General features: G+C 52.2%; 1 protein-coding gene across 7 annotated transcripts in view; it reads right to left on the bottom strand.

The window, feature by feature from the left end:
- MLPH (melanophilin) overlaps positions 1–14541 on the bottom strand; it is a 36478-nt gene extending 21937 nt beyond the window's left edge. For 3 of the 7 annotated variants that reach the window (XM_023762752.1, XM_014464100.2, XM_014464109.2), the window contains exons 1-2: positions 13794–14540; positions 9412–9545 (exon numbers count right to left, since the gene is read on the bottom strand). In XM_023762752.1, coding sequence (XP_023618520.1) covers positions 9412–9521 — 110 coding nt within the window. In that variant the 5' untranslated portion in view covers positions 9522–9545; positions 13794–14540. Of the gene's footprint in view, positions 1–9411; positions 9546–13793 lie in introns of all 7 variants that reach the window. The other 4 variants (XM_023762742.1, XM_023762748.1, XM_023762751.1 and 1 more) reach the window with 4 other exon arrangements.
- Between the last annotated feature and the right edge of the window lie 1390 nt (positions 14542–15931).

Here is a 15931-nt window from a genome sequence, read left to right as displayed (position 1 = left end):
AGCATGCTAGGATGGGTCCCTTGGAGGGTGTCCGGAGCGGGAATCGCCGGCCCCGGAGTCCAGGAGGACCACAGTCCTAGACCATCGGGGCTGCAGTAACAGCTTCCTGGTGAACCTGCCAGCTCAAACTGCCTGGGAAATGTGCCCCCAGATAATGAACATGTCCCCTTTGTTCTATCTCAGAGATCGTCTGCCAGATGTAATATTTTAGTTTCAGATGAGATCAAATTAATCTGTTCTTAGTGACACAATTGGACAGACACAGGTGCCATTGTCCTCTGAGAAGGCTGCACAGTGGCGGGGCCCCAGAGGTTGGTGAGGCTGCGGGCAATGGAGGGATTCCGAGGAGCTCCGGAGACCAGCGCTGGATCAGGCAGGGTTGACCGCACCTCACCTATTTCTCTCTCCCAACGTTTATGAAAATACTCACCAAGTTAGACACAAAAATAAGACTCCTGTCTCGGCTTTGAAACCATATGCAAAACACACACACACACACACACACACACACACACACACACCACTCACACAAAGGCCAAGTGGTTGTAAAATCTAGGGGGATACAGTCTTGATAAAGCCACATGGACAAGGCCAAGTCTTGGCCTCAAACAGAAGACCACAAGGCCCCTGGAGCCAGGGGGAAGGATCCGGTGGCCTCTGTTTCCACTCTTGCTGTATCTGCATCAGCCAGAAAACCTAGAGGCCACCCTCTGCTGATGGGGCCTTACCCGGCCTGGCTTACCCCCTTCTCCATCAAGGCAGAGCTGTACCTCGGGCCCCTCCCAGCAGGAAGAAAGATGAGGGCATGTGGAGGCACCCTGCATCACAGAATGTGAAGTCCTCTTAAATAAGAGCCCAGAAGAGGCCCGGGGGTGGCTGGAGACTGATACGTTTCGGGTGCAGAACTGGGGGAAAGGGTAATTCTATTCCACTCAGACTCTTTCAAGCATAACACCCCTTCTTCAGAGCTGAAGAACAGGAGGGGATGGAAGAGGAGGCCCAGTGGGGGTGCAGCAGAGGAACCCCAGGTGATGCCTGCAGCACAGGGCACACCAACCCCACCTGGAGCTTCAGATTGGGAGGAGGTGAGTGGGGCCAGAGCCACCACACGCCGACACCGGTTGACCAGATGTCACTGCACTACAGCAGGCAAAAGCCCAACATGCAGCTACAAGTGAGAGCCACCTTCTGGAATAGAAGATACCTCGAATGGGATTCACTGTCAGAAACCGAGGAAGACTTGAAAGGAGTCTGCCTGGTGTGCTAATTGGGGCGAGAGATGAAGGAGCAGGAGATAAAGAGCCAGGCTGAGATGGAAGGAGGTAGTGTCAAGGGGCAGCAGTCCTGTGAGGGCAGGTGGATTTGATGCAAGGATTCCTCTTTCAAGACAGGAGGAGGAAGTGATGGGATGTGGAGGGAGAAGGCTAGAGGGACATGGAGATGTCACACCCCCATGTCCTCACTCTCCCCCTCTTGGGGTTGAATCTAGTGGGGAGTGCGGTGAAAACATGCAAGAGTACTGGGGACAGCCCAGGACACCAGGGGTTGGTGGCACACCCCTGCGGACGGAGCTGGGGAGGACCGCATGGTGGCTGTAGCTCCTAGGCCAGCCCGACCAGCCCGGCCAGGACTTCTGCTCTCCAGCACTTGTGCTGGCTATTGGGGCTATTGGGGTGAATCCCTACCCTGAGACCGTGCCCCAGCAGGACAGCATGAGGTGCTGAGAGGATCAGGGAGCGGGCAGGGTCTGGGGGTTGGTACGAAGAGGCCATAGCATGCAGGGTAGATGGTGGGGGTCAGGATCTCAGTGTGGGTGCTGGCCACGACCATTCACTCACGAGCGATGGTCCCCACCCTGGAAGCAGACTTGACCCTCCACTCTGCATCAGGGACCAGCCAGGAGCCAATGGACAGTGTGTGGAGCCAAGACCCCATCAACTCTGTCACCTTGAGGGCCACGGGCTCCTGCCGGTCACCCACGCAGACTTAGCCAAAAGCAGGGGTGGGTAGAGGTGCTCTAAAGAGAAGACTGTACCCAGAGAAGAGGTCAGAGCAGCGCCTGGGATACGGAACCCACAAGCTTACAAGTCCTTGCTGACTGAGGGCAGGGACCCACGGGTGAGGTGAGGTAGGTAACAAATGAGCTGGCTGTTCTCTGTACAGCTTGGCTGGGTGGGAGTGAGTCTCGGCCCTGCCACAGTACAGCGATCACCTGAGAACACACGAACGCTCACCGACCAGGACACAAGAGGAGCTGGACCTTCTGATTTTTGTTGGCCACACACACCTGGACAAGGCCACCCATTCAGTTACAGGAAACAGTGAGTTCTGAGCAGGCTACGTCTAATGGAACCAAGTCAGGCTGGCTCATGGCTTTGCTGCCAGGCTGGGCAGCAGGTTCCTGTGGCTGCTCTAACACATTTCCACAAAGGTAGTGGCTTAAAGCAACCAGTTTATTACCGTACAGTTCTGAGATCAGAGGTCTGACCTGGGTGTTCCTGGGCTGAGATGGAGTTGTGGGCAGGACTGTGATCCTTCTTGGAGGCTCCGGGACCTGCCCCCTTTCTTCCCAGCTGCCAGGGCGCCTGTATCCTCTGTCCGGCCCTTCCTTGGTCTACAGAGCTGGCCGTGGTGGCGGAGTTCTTCTCACAGGGTCTCTCTATGGCTCTCCTGTGCTCCGGCCTCCTCCTTTCTCCCACCTGTCCCCATGTCCAGGTCCAGGGTCACTCCCTATGTCCAGGTCCAGGGTCACCTCCCACGTCCAGGTCAGCTGTTCAGCAGCCTTAATGGCACCCGCAGCCTTAATTCCCTTTTGCCATGTAACCTAACATTTTCGCAGGTTGGGGGGACCGGGACGTGGATGTGTTGGGGGGCTTATTATTCTGCCAGAGTGCTGAGGGGAAAGAAAGTGAGGCCTCGCTCCCAGCCGAGAGATTCCCAAATATAAAACCTACACCCGGCCCCTCCTGAGAGCAGCCAGAGGTGTGTGTCCTCCAGAGGCTGGGAAACCAGGGTTAAGTCCGTCCCTGAGGAGGGGCTGTAGCCAGAGAACCAAGTCACAGAGAAGAGACAGAGTTATTAACAGTAAGGCGACCACAGTAAACCTGCCTGTCAGAGGTCGCAGCTGAAGGAGGCAGGCCTGGTGTAGTGAATATCAGGCAGCAGCGATGGGAATCTAAGCCCCTGGCATCCGAGCAGACGCCGGGAATTAGTGTGGGAAATGGAACTTGCTGGCGCTCTCTGAGGTCCTCTGAAGAGAATGACCGATGGCGATTAAAATGATAAAGGGAACAGTGGTGGTGAACGAGGCACCGAGAGAGCCCCCCGAACCTCCTGAGCGATCTTGCACCCAAACTCCGGGCCCTGCTGCCTGCTCACTCCCTGCTCCAGCCCTGTCTATTCAGCCTGGAGTCCTGTCTGGGTGCCAAGTGGCCCGCCTGGTGGTGACTTCAAATTCCTACTGTTGTCATTGTTGTTATTATTTGTTTTTAAGGTGAGCCTTGGTCTGCCATGCCTCACGCTGGCCAATGTTGCATGATTATCTCAGGAATGCAGGCCTGTTTGCAGACGTTACAGCTGCCTGTCACCAGCTGTTTGCCTTTCCGGGGCAGACTCCCAGGCCTAATATTTGACTTGTGGGCCGGCCCCTGAAACAAGGCATCGGTTAGGTGAGCTGCCATCCTCGCCCAGGGGCGTGAGTCCCCAGCTCCAGTTCTGCAGTGTCATTCTCTGGGTTTAGGAAAACGCAGTAATTCTAAACACAGGTTAGAGGCCCCTCGATAGCGCAGGGAGCGTGACTGAGAGAACCTCAGATGAGCAGAGAGGAGGCAGGGCGCAGGTCAGCTGTGAGTATGTGGGCCCCAGCGTGCCAGGTGGAGGCCTGCTTCTGCCCCAGGTCCAGGCTGGCGGGCCACCGCGGGGCTCTGCGCCTTCCCGAGGGAGGGGGTGAAGAAGCTGGGACAACCGGCTGGATGCTCCCCTCAAGAAGTTTACCCTGGTGCTCCTTTGTGTTTATGTGCCATTAAACACGAAGCATGATTATCCATGTGTACTTAAAGCCTTTTTAATACCCAGTTACCATGAATGACTGCAGAACACTTACAAGATAAATAATACAAAGCGTTATGCAGCCAGGGCTTCACCCATATTCCCCCTGTTGGCAATTCCTGGATATTCTTTAGAGCCGGGGACTGCCTGGTCCTGCGTCCTCATCTGTGACTGGGGAGAACACAGCAGTCACACTGTGATGTTGCCTGAGCAGTAAATGAGGTGTGGTGAGGTGTGGTGGCTGTTTTATTTTATTATTTTTTTCTTTCATCCATCCCCCTCTGCCCTCCCTTTGGTAACCATCGGCATGCTCTCTGTATCCGTTTTGTTTATTCATTTTTAAAAAAATTCACATGTAAGTGAAATCGTATGATATTTGTCTTTCTCTGACTTATTTCACTTAGCATAATACCCTTTAGGTCCATCCATTTGGTCGTAAGTGGTAAGATTTCATTCTTTTTCATGGCAGAGTAATAGTCCATTGTATATATGTAGTACATTTTCTTTGTCCATGTGTCTATTGTTGGGCACCTAGGTTGCTTCTATATCTTGGCTACTGTAAATAATGCTGCAATGAACATATGAACATATAGGGGTGCATATATGTTTTCAAATTAGTGTTTTTTTTTCTTTGAATAAATACCCAGAAGTGTTATTACTGGGTTGAATGGCAACTCAATTTTCAATTTTTTGAGGAATCTCCATACAGTTTTCCACAGTGGCTGTACCAGTCTGCATTCCTACCAACAGTGCACGGGGGTCCCCTTTTCTCCACATCCTCACTAACACTTGTCGTTTGTTCTTTTATTGATGATAGCCATTCTGACAGGCGTGAGGTGATCTCTCATTGTGGTTTTAATTTGCATTTCCCTGATGATTAGTGATGTTGAGCATCTTTTCATATGTTTATTGGCCACCTGTATGTCCTCTTTGGAGAAATGTCTATTCAGGTCCTCTGCCCATTTTTTTTTATTGGATTGTTTTTTTAATTTGGTGTTAAGTTGTACAAGTTCTTTTTATGTTTTAAATATTAACCCCTCAGCAGATGTATTATTGGCAAATGTCTTCTCCCATTTATTAGGTTGTTCTTTTTTTTTTTTTTTTTTGCTTTGTTGATATTTTCCTTTGTTGGGCAAAAACCTTTTTAGTTAGATGTCGTCCCATTTGCTTATTTTTTCGTTTGTTTCCCTTGCCAGAGGAGATGTATCCAAAAAGATATTACTAAGACCAAAATCAAAGAACTTACTGCCTATGTTTTCTTCTAGGAGTTTTATGACTTCAAGTCTTACATTTAGGTCTTTAATCCATTTTGAGTTTATTCTTGTATGTGGTGTCAGAGGGTGGTCCAGTTTTGCCTCTTTTGTCATAGATTTATTGACTATATAAGTGCAGATTTATTTCTGGGCTCCTTATTCTATCCCCGCGGTCGGCAAACTGTGGCTCGCGAGGCACATGCGGCTCTTTGGCCCCTTGAGTGTGGCTCTTCCTAAGCCTCAGGAGTACCCTAATTAAGTTAATAACAATGTACCTACCTATATAGTTTAAGTTTAAAAAATTTGGCTCTCAAAAGAAATTTCAATCGTTGTACTGTTGATATTTGGCTCTGTTGACTAATGAGTTTGCTGACCACTGATCTAGACGAGTCTCAACTGGGCTGACTGGGCACTTCAAGTCTGCCACGTATCTGTTCCATGCCAGTAGGCTACCTCAGGAATGTCCTCATGGAGATGACAGAAACACAGGAAAGAGCAAGGCCTCTCGAGTTGTAGACTTAGAAGCACCATACTTGCACTTCTGCTTCATTCTATTACCCAAAGCCAGGCACATGGTCAAGTCCAGAGACAGAGGCAGAGGACACTTCAAAGTTAAATGCCCAAGGGGATGGATGCAGAGAGGGTAAAAGATCATCCAACCCATCAGCAAGACCTATCAATTCTACCTTAGAAATACTTTCCACACCTGTCCAATAAACCTTCTATCTTATTGCTACCACCACTTCAGTTCACCATGATCTCTCTTACCTATCACCACCTGACTGCTCTGTCCAAATCTTTCTTGTCCATTCCTTCTCAGACCATTCTCATGCAGCAATGAGAATAAACTTAAAAAGAAAACCTGCTCTGACCACTCATTTAATTAAGTCTGCCAAATGGTTTCCTATTGTTCTCAGGATAAAGGTGAAAATCCTGACTAAGGCCTGAATTGTTTTCAATTTTCAATTGAGGGGTTCTTTTAAAGCAAATAGGTGAATCTGGTGAAAGGGAGAGAGAGACTGAAGAGGGAGTGTGGGAAAGAGAGGCTTTGTAATGACTTCCATGTGAGCACAGCCTGGGACCCCTTTCTCCAACCTCATCTCCTTCCATCCTTTCTTTCACTTCATGGTTGAAACACATCAAAATTCCCCAACTTGTACACTATTTCAAGCCTCTGGGGTCTTACTTGGACTGCTCTGTGTCCAAGGAAAGTTGTTTATCCCTCCTTTTGGTACGGATTCAAAACCCTCTGCCTTTCTCCTTTCCTTCTTCTAGGGAAAAAGAACCTCTGCCTTATGCCCTAAAAAAAAAAGAGAGGAGAAGAGTGTAGATTGGTTTGGCTCAGTGGATAGAGTGTCGGCCTGTGGACTGAAGGGTCCCAGATTCGATTCGATTCGAGAGAGAGAGAGAGAGAGAGAGAGAAGAAGCTTCTTGGAGAGGAGGAGCTTTTTGGAGAGGAGAGGACGAAACGCCAGCTTAGGAGTACCCTAATTAAGTTAATAACAATGTACCTACCTATATAGTTTAAGTTTAAAAAATTTGGCTCTCAAAAGAAATTTCAATCATTGTACTGTTGATATTTGGCTCTGTTGACTAATGAGTTTGCCGACCACTGTTCTATCCCATTGGTCTATACACCTGCTCATGCCGGTGCGATGCTGTTTTGATTATTGTAGTTTTGTGGTACATTTTGAAATCAGTGAGGGTGCTTCCTCCCATTTGTTTTTTCCTCAAGGTTTCTTTATCCCAGATTAGCTGATGTCTCCACAAGAACTAAACCCCACGGAGGAAGGAAGGATTTAAAGAGAACATGAGCAGCAGGAATGTTGCTTTCCCAAAGGGCCTTCTGCTCTCAGTAGCTGGTTTCTTGCACCAGAGGCTGGAATCACCTCCCAGGAGCCTCACTTGTCGTCCGCCCTCCCCTCTGCTTCCTTCCAGCACATCATACACCTGCAGGGGGGCCCTTGAGGACGGCCAAGGCCAATGCCACTGGAGCATCAAAGACAGAGGAGCCCCTTGGAGCAAAGCCTCTGTTGTCACCGTCCCTCTCCACACAGGGAAGTGGCCGCACCCATGGCTCACAGCCCAAGCCCTGCACTGGGCAACAGACTTGGCATCAGGATGTCCGTTCTCTCACACAAATGTCAACCCTGTTCTAAGGCTCAAAGTTCATCCACAGCAAGACCCACGTCCCCATGGCAACACCCTGCCCAGACTCCATCCTAAATCCTTCTGATGCCAACGTTGTTAATGTCCAAATTTTGTACATCTTTGAATTTTTGATTCTTTGGTGCTCAGCACTGTAACCTGATGGGAAGCCAGGAATAACATCACACCCTGTACAGTAAACACCCCACTCCCAAGTCCCTGGTCGAACATGCCAACTTCAGGGAGAGATTTTATCTGCCTGAGCTAAGTGAAAGGCGAGGTGGCCTCCCACTTCCTTCTCCTCCACTTCCTGAAGCCGCCTGCCAGGGGGCTTGCCACTCAAGAGCCAGACCCCAAGGGAAATTCCTTCCTGGCAGCTCAGAGGAAAGGCGCACGCAAGGTCAGTGCTGTTGGCAACCCTGTTCCCTGGAATAAACACGCATTCTCTTTGGAAAGCCATTTAGGAGGTGCACGGTGGAGAGGGGCCAAGGCCTCCCGCCTCTGTGTCCCCAGGGGGACTTTGAACATCTTTGGCACAGCCTGGGGAGCCTGAGGCCTGGCTCAGGGGTCGGAGGCTTTGTGTCTTGGGAATAGCCTGGTCATACAGGGGTTAGTAAAACTGGTCTCACAGCCCCATGGCCTTCCATCCTTGCCAATGTCAGGGACCTGGGCAAGCTCATTTGTCAGTGCCGGGAGGTCCGTTGGTCTGACCCTGCAGGGGAGGTGCCGGGTCTTTCCCAAACCTGCCCAACATCCTTTCCAGGGGACCCACGCTCCTATTTGGAGAGAAACCCACCTAATACTCATTTCTGTTAACTCTGTAAATATAAAAGGAAACACTTCTTTTGTTCTTTGATTGTTTTCTGTTGGTAAACTTGGTGAGTTGTCTGCTTAGCAAGTTGCCTTTTGGCCAATTTGCTCTTGGTGAACTGACCTTGAGCCCACATGCTGTGTCTATAGACACCGGACAGGGAAGTGATCTCCAAGGAACGAGCATGTTTGCTTGTTGGTTTCACAATTCCCCCCCCTAATTACTGTGCTCTGTTTCCCGCTTTCCCCCAGACCTGGTCTAACGGTGCCTTCCCCAGGTGAGGGGACAACTCCATCCTCTCAGTTCCTCAGGCCATGACCTTGGCATTACCTTGGACTCCTCCCATATTCTCCACCCCACATCCAATCTGAGGGCAAATTTGCTGGCTCTCCCTTCAAAATACAAGTGACTGCAGCTCAGTAACGCTCAGCCTGTAGAGCGGAGGTCGGTCCCGCTAGTCTCTGCTCACAGGCCTCCAGGTCAACAGAGGCCTGAGAGAAAGACCCAGGGCCTGTAAAGGTCCACGGAGCCCACGTGATGCCACCACGACCTCCTCTCCCTGCGCTGCTGGAGCCCTTGTAGGCATTCTCTTGGCTACTCTCTCACCTCCTCGAGTCTTTGCTCAAATGTCTCCTTCTCAGTAGGCCTACCAACCCCCCAAAATACCCAGAAAAGATAACAAGGAGCTCGGTGGAAGCCAAGCGTTAGAGGTTGGGAGGAACATGCAAGGTAGGAGGGCGTTAATAATGCTTGTGGGCTTTCGCTCAGTTGGATGGGGGCCACCAACGCGATCAGAAAGGAAGGTGGAAAGTCAGCCTCGACCGCCAACCCCTCCATCGCAACATTCGGGCGTTTCAGAATGGATCCAGTCATTACCCCTTTGTCACTGTTCATTCTTGCACTGTGGTGGCCCCTGCATCACCCAGTTTGGGGACAACGTTACCCTGGAAGCTGGATCAAGCTGAAATAAAACTGCTTAAGGCACACCTGAAAGTCAGGTTGCAGAGTCAGGGCCCTCGTTTTAATTATGAGGAAACCGAGGCCAGAAGGAGCGTTTCCCAGCACCTGGCTTCCGTTGATGCCGCTCACCCACCCAGTGAGCCCCGAGGTGTGGCGGACTCAGGCTCCATGGGCTCAGCCCCACACACTTACTCCAGTCTCTCCTCTTCTTTCCGCCTCAGCTCAAAGTCCCGCTGCACCACTTCCCAGACGTGCTTGGCCTCTTCATCCGTGAGCTTGGAAAGGTCCAGCTTTTTCCCCATCGTGGCTCCTCGTCAGGCTCACACCTGGAAAATCACAGGATCATAGCGTCAGCCCAGGAAGCCCGCGATGCTGGCTGACTCACGGAGCACCAGGCAGCACCCAGAGTCCGGGTTCCCAGGCAGCCTGTGGGTACCTGGGCTAAACAGGCAACGAAACGAACCTGTGTAGCATTCCCACACCCTGCTTTTAAAAGGGATCGACTTCGCCTCCTGGCCCTCACACCTGTAGACCCGAGTTCCTAATTCTCTTTTCACTGTGGAGTAAGTGTCATGACGCCAAGGGACACCTCCTTCCCCCTGTCCTAGGCCGTGCTTTGTGATGGGACCCCAGGTGTGATCCCGGGGTCTCGCCTTAGGGGTCCTGGGAGCCGGAACAGCCCTGCTCTGGGGCACGATTTATTGGATGAAGTTCCGCTGTGGTGACTGACGGTTTGTAAACCACCTGTGACATCAGCAGGACTTCCCTGGGGCCTGAAATCCATCCTCCCGGGAATGTCCGAGAAGGGACCAACCGTCTGCTCTCCTGGGGGGGCCTTCAAGTCAAAGGGAAGACTCCACCGGCTGCTGAACACGGGGAGCGTCTCCCTCAGGCTGCTGACCATGGAAGTGCTCACTGTGGGAACAGACTTCCTTTTCTTGCGTAAGAGGTTAATTATGAAAAGTAACACGTGCCAAGCAGCACTTGGGTAGCACTTGAGATGAAAATTTCCACAGAGATCCCATGCTGTCGACTAGAATGTCCCCTGGCTTGTGCCTTAAACTTGATGGAAAGCAACTTCCATTTTCTGCCCGACCCCTCAGGGTCTCCACCCTCAAGCGCAGTCTGACTGTGAACCCCTGGGGAGGGGCCCTGAGTGCCAGGATCATCCAAACTGTCCTCAGTAGAGTTGGATTTAGATTCTGGACCAGAAAACATGAAAACAAAACAGATTTTTGATGCTCCCCGGAGCACGCAGTTTCTGGGTTTAAAAAAAATTGGAACAAAAAGTTATTTGATGGATGACTGGGATGTATTCAGTTCTGTTTTTTTACCACTTTTGAAAAAAAAAAAAAGTTGTATCCTAAGAAGCTCATTCTTTGAAATCCTAATTTCACAGCAGAGGAGGGTGCGTGACCATCAGCTGAGCAGGGACATCCCCCTCCTGGGGATGAGGCCCACACTGGCTCCTGGCTGCCTAGAGCGAGGCCCGCCAGGAACATGCTGAGACGTGACTGGGCGGCCACGGCAGAGGGGGGCACACAGCCGCACCCGCGCCCACGGGAACCGTGGCATTACGGCCTAATACCATCTTGGAGGCTCCAACAATGAGCCTGAGTTCTTAAGGAATGTGACATGTGTTCACGGTACTCTGTGTAATAAAACAGTGATGTGGAATATGCATTTTGAAACATGCATCCCGCATAGCTAAACCACGACCAGACTGTTGCTACTTCATGGGTTAGACATTACCTGAAAAAGTTTTACCTAAGTGCTTATTTTTGGTTCTGAGGGTGAGCAGCAGGGGCAGGGAGAGGACTGGAGGGAAAGGGACTCCAGGTTCAGACGCGGCCTCGGAGGAGGCTGTGCCATGCGGCAGGGAGGCGATGCTTCGAGGGCACGGTTCCTAGGACAGCCGGGGTTGAGGGCCAATGGTCCTCGACATGTTCTTTATATATTGTGACCTTATCCTCCCGTTTAGCGGATTAACAAAATGCTTAAAGCTTTACAAAAACTATGTTTAGAAAATAATCTTAAATTGAATGAAGAATATGTTTGACTTCAGCATTTAAAATACACACACCCCAATTCACTGGCATTTAGGGGATGTGCTGCTAGTACCCCCTCTGGCTTGCCTCAGGTTGGGACATGGACAGGGACATTGCAGTAGGGGGAAGAGCCAGCCCCTCTGCAAGGCACAGCCTGCCACGGGGCCCAGGTGGGCTCAGGGAGGGGACAGCCTTTCAGCCCATCACTCCCTGCTTCCTTGCTCACCCAGGCCCGATCTCCAGCTGGTACCCCTGACCCACAACAGTCAAGGGCAGCCCACGGAGGGTGCAGGGCTGCTGTGGCCCCTGACCTGGGGGGAACCTCCCAGGGCGCACGTGTTGGGAGGGCAGCTCCATCCCCCAGGCTCTATCGGTCCCCCGCCCCATTTCGGTGCAGATAACTCCGAATCATGCGGTTCCTGAAAACACTTTCAGTTTGCGCCTGTTCCCACTGCTCAGAGCTAATCACACTTTTCATCTTTGAGACTGAATAGTTATAATGCAGAGAAGAGGGGCTGACACAGAGGGGAAAGCGTTGGAAAGACACAGAACTGGTTTTATAAAAGGAATATCCTGGATCCAGAATACAGAATCTCAGCTGTGTGTCATCTTTATTGTTAAAGGTTTGAGTTCATACTTTGGCTGAATTAAAGGGAGATCTGGGCGGGGGTTCCTCCTTCATGACACTTGGCTCCACCACATCTTGGGCGGCTGCTCCCTAAGCCTTGGCACAGTGGTGATTACGAGCCGTCACCGCCTGAGCAAATAAAACCAGGGAGCCAGTCAACGTCCCTCACTAAATGCCCAGCTAAGAGGGGCAGGAATGCCCGCTGACTCAGAATCCAGGTGTGAGGTGCTGTTCTTGCTGATAAAGGTGCAGGGACACGCCTGAAGGAAGGCACAGGTGCCAGTTGTGGGGTCTCTGCATTTACCTTTCTGGCTGTTGCCCAAATGCTGCCCCCAGAGCTGGGCCTGCCGCTCCTTGGTAGGAACCAATCCCCCAGCCCTCATCAGCTGCAAAATGAGCACATTCCCACGGGAAGTCCCTCCCCCCTGCAGGTCACCGGCACACCTGGGGTACAAGGAGGGGCTCCGAGGTCACTCCTGCACTGACACTGGGTGTGCACTCTGCAGCCTGCCCACTCTCTCTGCCCTCCCAGGTCCCTCATTTATACACGGACACAGGTCCGGCATTTGTAGCGAAGGCCTCAGCTCCAGTGTCCTCAGCAAGGATGGGTCCCAGGCTGAGGCTGTAGGACGATGGGGGGCTGAGAGTCAGGAACTGGCTTCCCATCCCAGTTCAGGCACCAGCCGGCCCTGTGACCTGGGACAAGTTCCTGGGTCTCAGCTTTCCCATCTGTACCATGGACAACGGTCGGGCTCCTGGACCTCTCTGGCCCTCTCCAGCCCTGTATGATGCCGGGATGTTAGAATAGAAGGGGGTGGAGGGGGGGCAGGGTAAGAGGAGGGAGGAAGGGGAGAGCTCTTGCTCCAGAGGCTGCTTCTAAAAGAATGAGATAGTCAGACCTAGAAGGCTGACCCAACCACAGGAGCAGCCACTGCATTCTCATCCAAGGCCACCAGAGCCACCTTTCCCACACCTACTTTAACCCCCAATCCTCCCACCAGACCCACTCAGCTGCTGGTAATTTTCCGTCACTAATGCCTTAATCAGTAAGATCCCTGCCTGCTCATCTGGGTGCCTGGCACAGTCCTCGCCTGCGGGCCAATGTCTCGGCTCAGCTCCCATGGTCTGCAGGCTCTGGCTCTCTCCCTGGATTTCACCTCCACGGGCAGGGTCAGCCTTTGCAGCTAGTGGGCTACTGGGGGCCTCCCCTCCCCCCATTATCACTCCAACCTCTGAGAAAGAAATATGTATATAAGATTAAAACACACAAAAAAGACAAAAAAGATCTAAAGGCCCCAATCCAACTGAAAAGGAAGTGGGTTTTTAAATTTGGTTAAGGTCTGAGCCTATGAAATCTTTGGGGATTTATAAGGAGGGTATTGCTCACAGACTCTCCCCATATCTCTACAACAGGGTGGATGGACCAGGATGGAGCTTGGCAGCAAACGAAAGAGGATTCAGATAAACCCGGGGCTTCTGGAGGTCAGGGCGCCTCCTCCCCTGCCAGGACACCCCCAGGGCCCTGACCCCATGATCTGCAGGGCAGCAGACCAGGAGGAAGTATTTACCCAAACAGCCTTGGGCCCCTGGGCGTCCAGCCCAGTGCGAATTCTCTCAGGTCCCAGCCCCAGCTCAGTCCGCCCCCCTCACCCCCAATAGGGTTTCTAATTAAAAGCACAGTTTTCCTCAAAATGGCCTGCTGATCAGAGTATCCGGGTGAGGTTTGGGGTTCTGGGGGCTGGGCAGGATTTCCTCACCAGCCTGGAGCGAGGCCAGGGGGTCACTGGGGGCGTTTCCACATCATTGTAGCTGCACACTTCTCCGCGGACCCTCCCTGAGCCTGGGCCACCAGTCCTGGGCACCGGCGTCCAACCGTTCCCTCTTCTCCCCGCACTCACCAACTCTTTCCCTGGCCGTGCGGGCCCTGCTTTAGATGAACCTGGGCGTCTGGTCGGGGCGCACGGGGGCAGCAGGGCGCAAGGCACAGGGCAGGAGCTCTGGACTGCCTGGGCCTGGCGGGCAGCGGGGAGGTCCGGGTGCTGCCCGCTGGGTCACGTGGGCTGCGCCCCGCCCAGCTCCGGGAGCGCGGGCACCTCGGGGTGCTGGACCGGGCGGAGGGCCGAGCAACCCCAGTGCCCGCGCGGGAGGCGCCCAAGCCAGCTTCGGGGAGAAAGGCGGCGGCAGGAAGCGGGGTTGAGCCCACAGCTGGCGAGTCGCGTGACTTTGCCGGCGATGCGGCCGCGGGGTCCTGCCCTCAGTGCGAGGGCGCCCGCTTGCCCGAACGCTCCGCGGAGCGCGCGGCACCTCGTTTAATTCCCATCCCAACTCTGCTGGGAGGACGCTATTTACTCCGGCTCTACAGATGGGGAAACGGAGGCTTGGAAAGAGCCGTAGACCAAGACAAGAACTAAGTGGGAACACTAGCTGGGAAGTGGGACTTTGCGCCCAGGGTTTCCGCGCGCAGATCCCGTGCCCCTCACCGCCTTCCATCCTGCCTGGCATCAGGACGCCCCCGGACCGGGAGCCCACAGCGCCGGGAGCCCCTCCGCGGAGAGGGCACCCAGTCTTGGCCACCAAGAAAGGTCCTGCAAGTCAGAGTCGCGCTCTGGGCGGAGTCAGGCTCCGCGCGCAGACGGGGCGGGGCGCACTCGGGACGCGCGCCTGGGCTGGGCTGGGCCTCCTCCCAGCCCTGCATTGGCTCCTGGGCGCTTCACACCCAGCCCTTCTCAGGTGCAGCCACCCTGTGCAGCTCACAGGGCTTGCACCTCCTTCCAATCCCATCTTCTCTCTCTCCTCCGGACTTGGGCGCAGAAGAGCACTCTGTCTTTCTTCCTCTCACTTACCATTAAAATAAAATTAAAAATTAAACAAAAAGCACGTGCTTTCCCCTGGAACTACTTTTGAAGCTCAGTTTCCATGTCTGCACCATGGGGACAGGAATACAAAGAAATCCAGTGCTGTTAGGTGAACAGTTGTTATGAGAGGAAACTAAACCTTCTAGGACGGTTGTGCGGGCGGGAGCACTGGAGGTGAACTTGGGTATTTCAGGCCCCAGCACCACATTAGGATGGAGGCTCGAACCAAACACCATCAACCCATCTGTGCAGACCCTGGAGGTGGGAGCAACTTACACCCGTTTCCACAACCCCTGTGAGTGGTTCTTAGGTCTTTCATTTCCTTACCATACACTTCACAATTGCTTGCAAAATTAATAGCATCTTCCCAAAGTTGGCATTGGAACTGTAAGTTCCTTAATGGTAGATTTTTATTGTTGTTAATCCTCTCCTGAGGATACATTTTATTTTTGTTGTTTGTTTTTTTTTAGAGAGAGAGTGGAAGGGAGGGGGAGAGAGAGAGAGAGAGAGAGAGAGAGACATTGATGTGCGAGAGACACATTGGTTGCCTCCCACACTCGCCCCAAACAGGCAGGGGTTGGAGCCTGCAACCGAAGCATGTGCCCTTGACAGGAATCAAACCCGTGACCCTTCAGTCCAAGGGCCAACGCTGTAACCACTGAGCCAAACCTGCTAGGGCCTTAATGGTAGATTAAAAAAAATTTTTTTTATACTTTAGTATTTATTTATTTAAATTAGCATGTTTTCAAGATCTATAAAATGGAAAAGTGGTAATATATGATAAAGATAGATGGTAAAGAATATAAACAGTCTAAATGAAAAGTCAGGTTTGCTTATTCCTATTCCTCAGAGGCAATCATGATGAATACTGTCTGTGTTTCCTTCTGCAGTTCGTGTGTGTGTGGTTAAGCATGTGGGCTCGCCAAGCAACTGCAAGCATTAGACACAGGGCTGGGTGTGTTATCCTGGCTGTGTTTACAGAAATCCTCTCCTGCCCCCTCAGGGCAGGTGGTGCTGAGGCCCAGTCCCAGAGTTTAATGGTAAGGGTGCCAGTGCAGGTTTTCCAGATAATAAGGAAAAACAGGCTGTCCAGTTAAACTTGAATTTTATAGAAATAATGAACAGAGTTTTTTGTTTTGTTTTTTAGTATAAGTGCATTCTAAATATTTCATGGGGTATAC

Source organism: Myotis lucifugus, unplaced genomic scaffold (assembly GCF_000147115.1).
Source record: "Myotis lucifugus unplaced genomic scaffold, Myoluc2.0 scaffold_3, whole genome shotgun sequence".
In the NCBI taxonomy this organism is placed as follows: Eukaryota; Metazoa; Chordata; class Mammalia; order Chiroptera; family Vespertilionidae; genus Myotis; species Myotis lucifugus.
The sequence above is the reverse complement of the archived record's forward strand: the minus strand, read 5'-3'. Positions and strand labels throughout refer to the sequence as shown.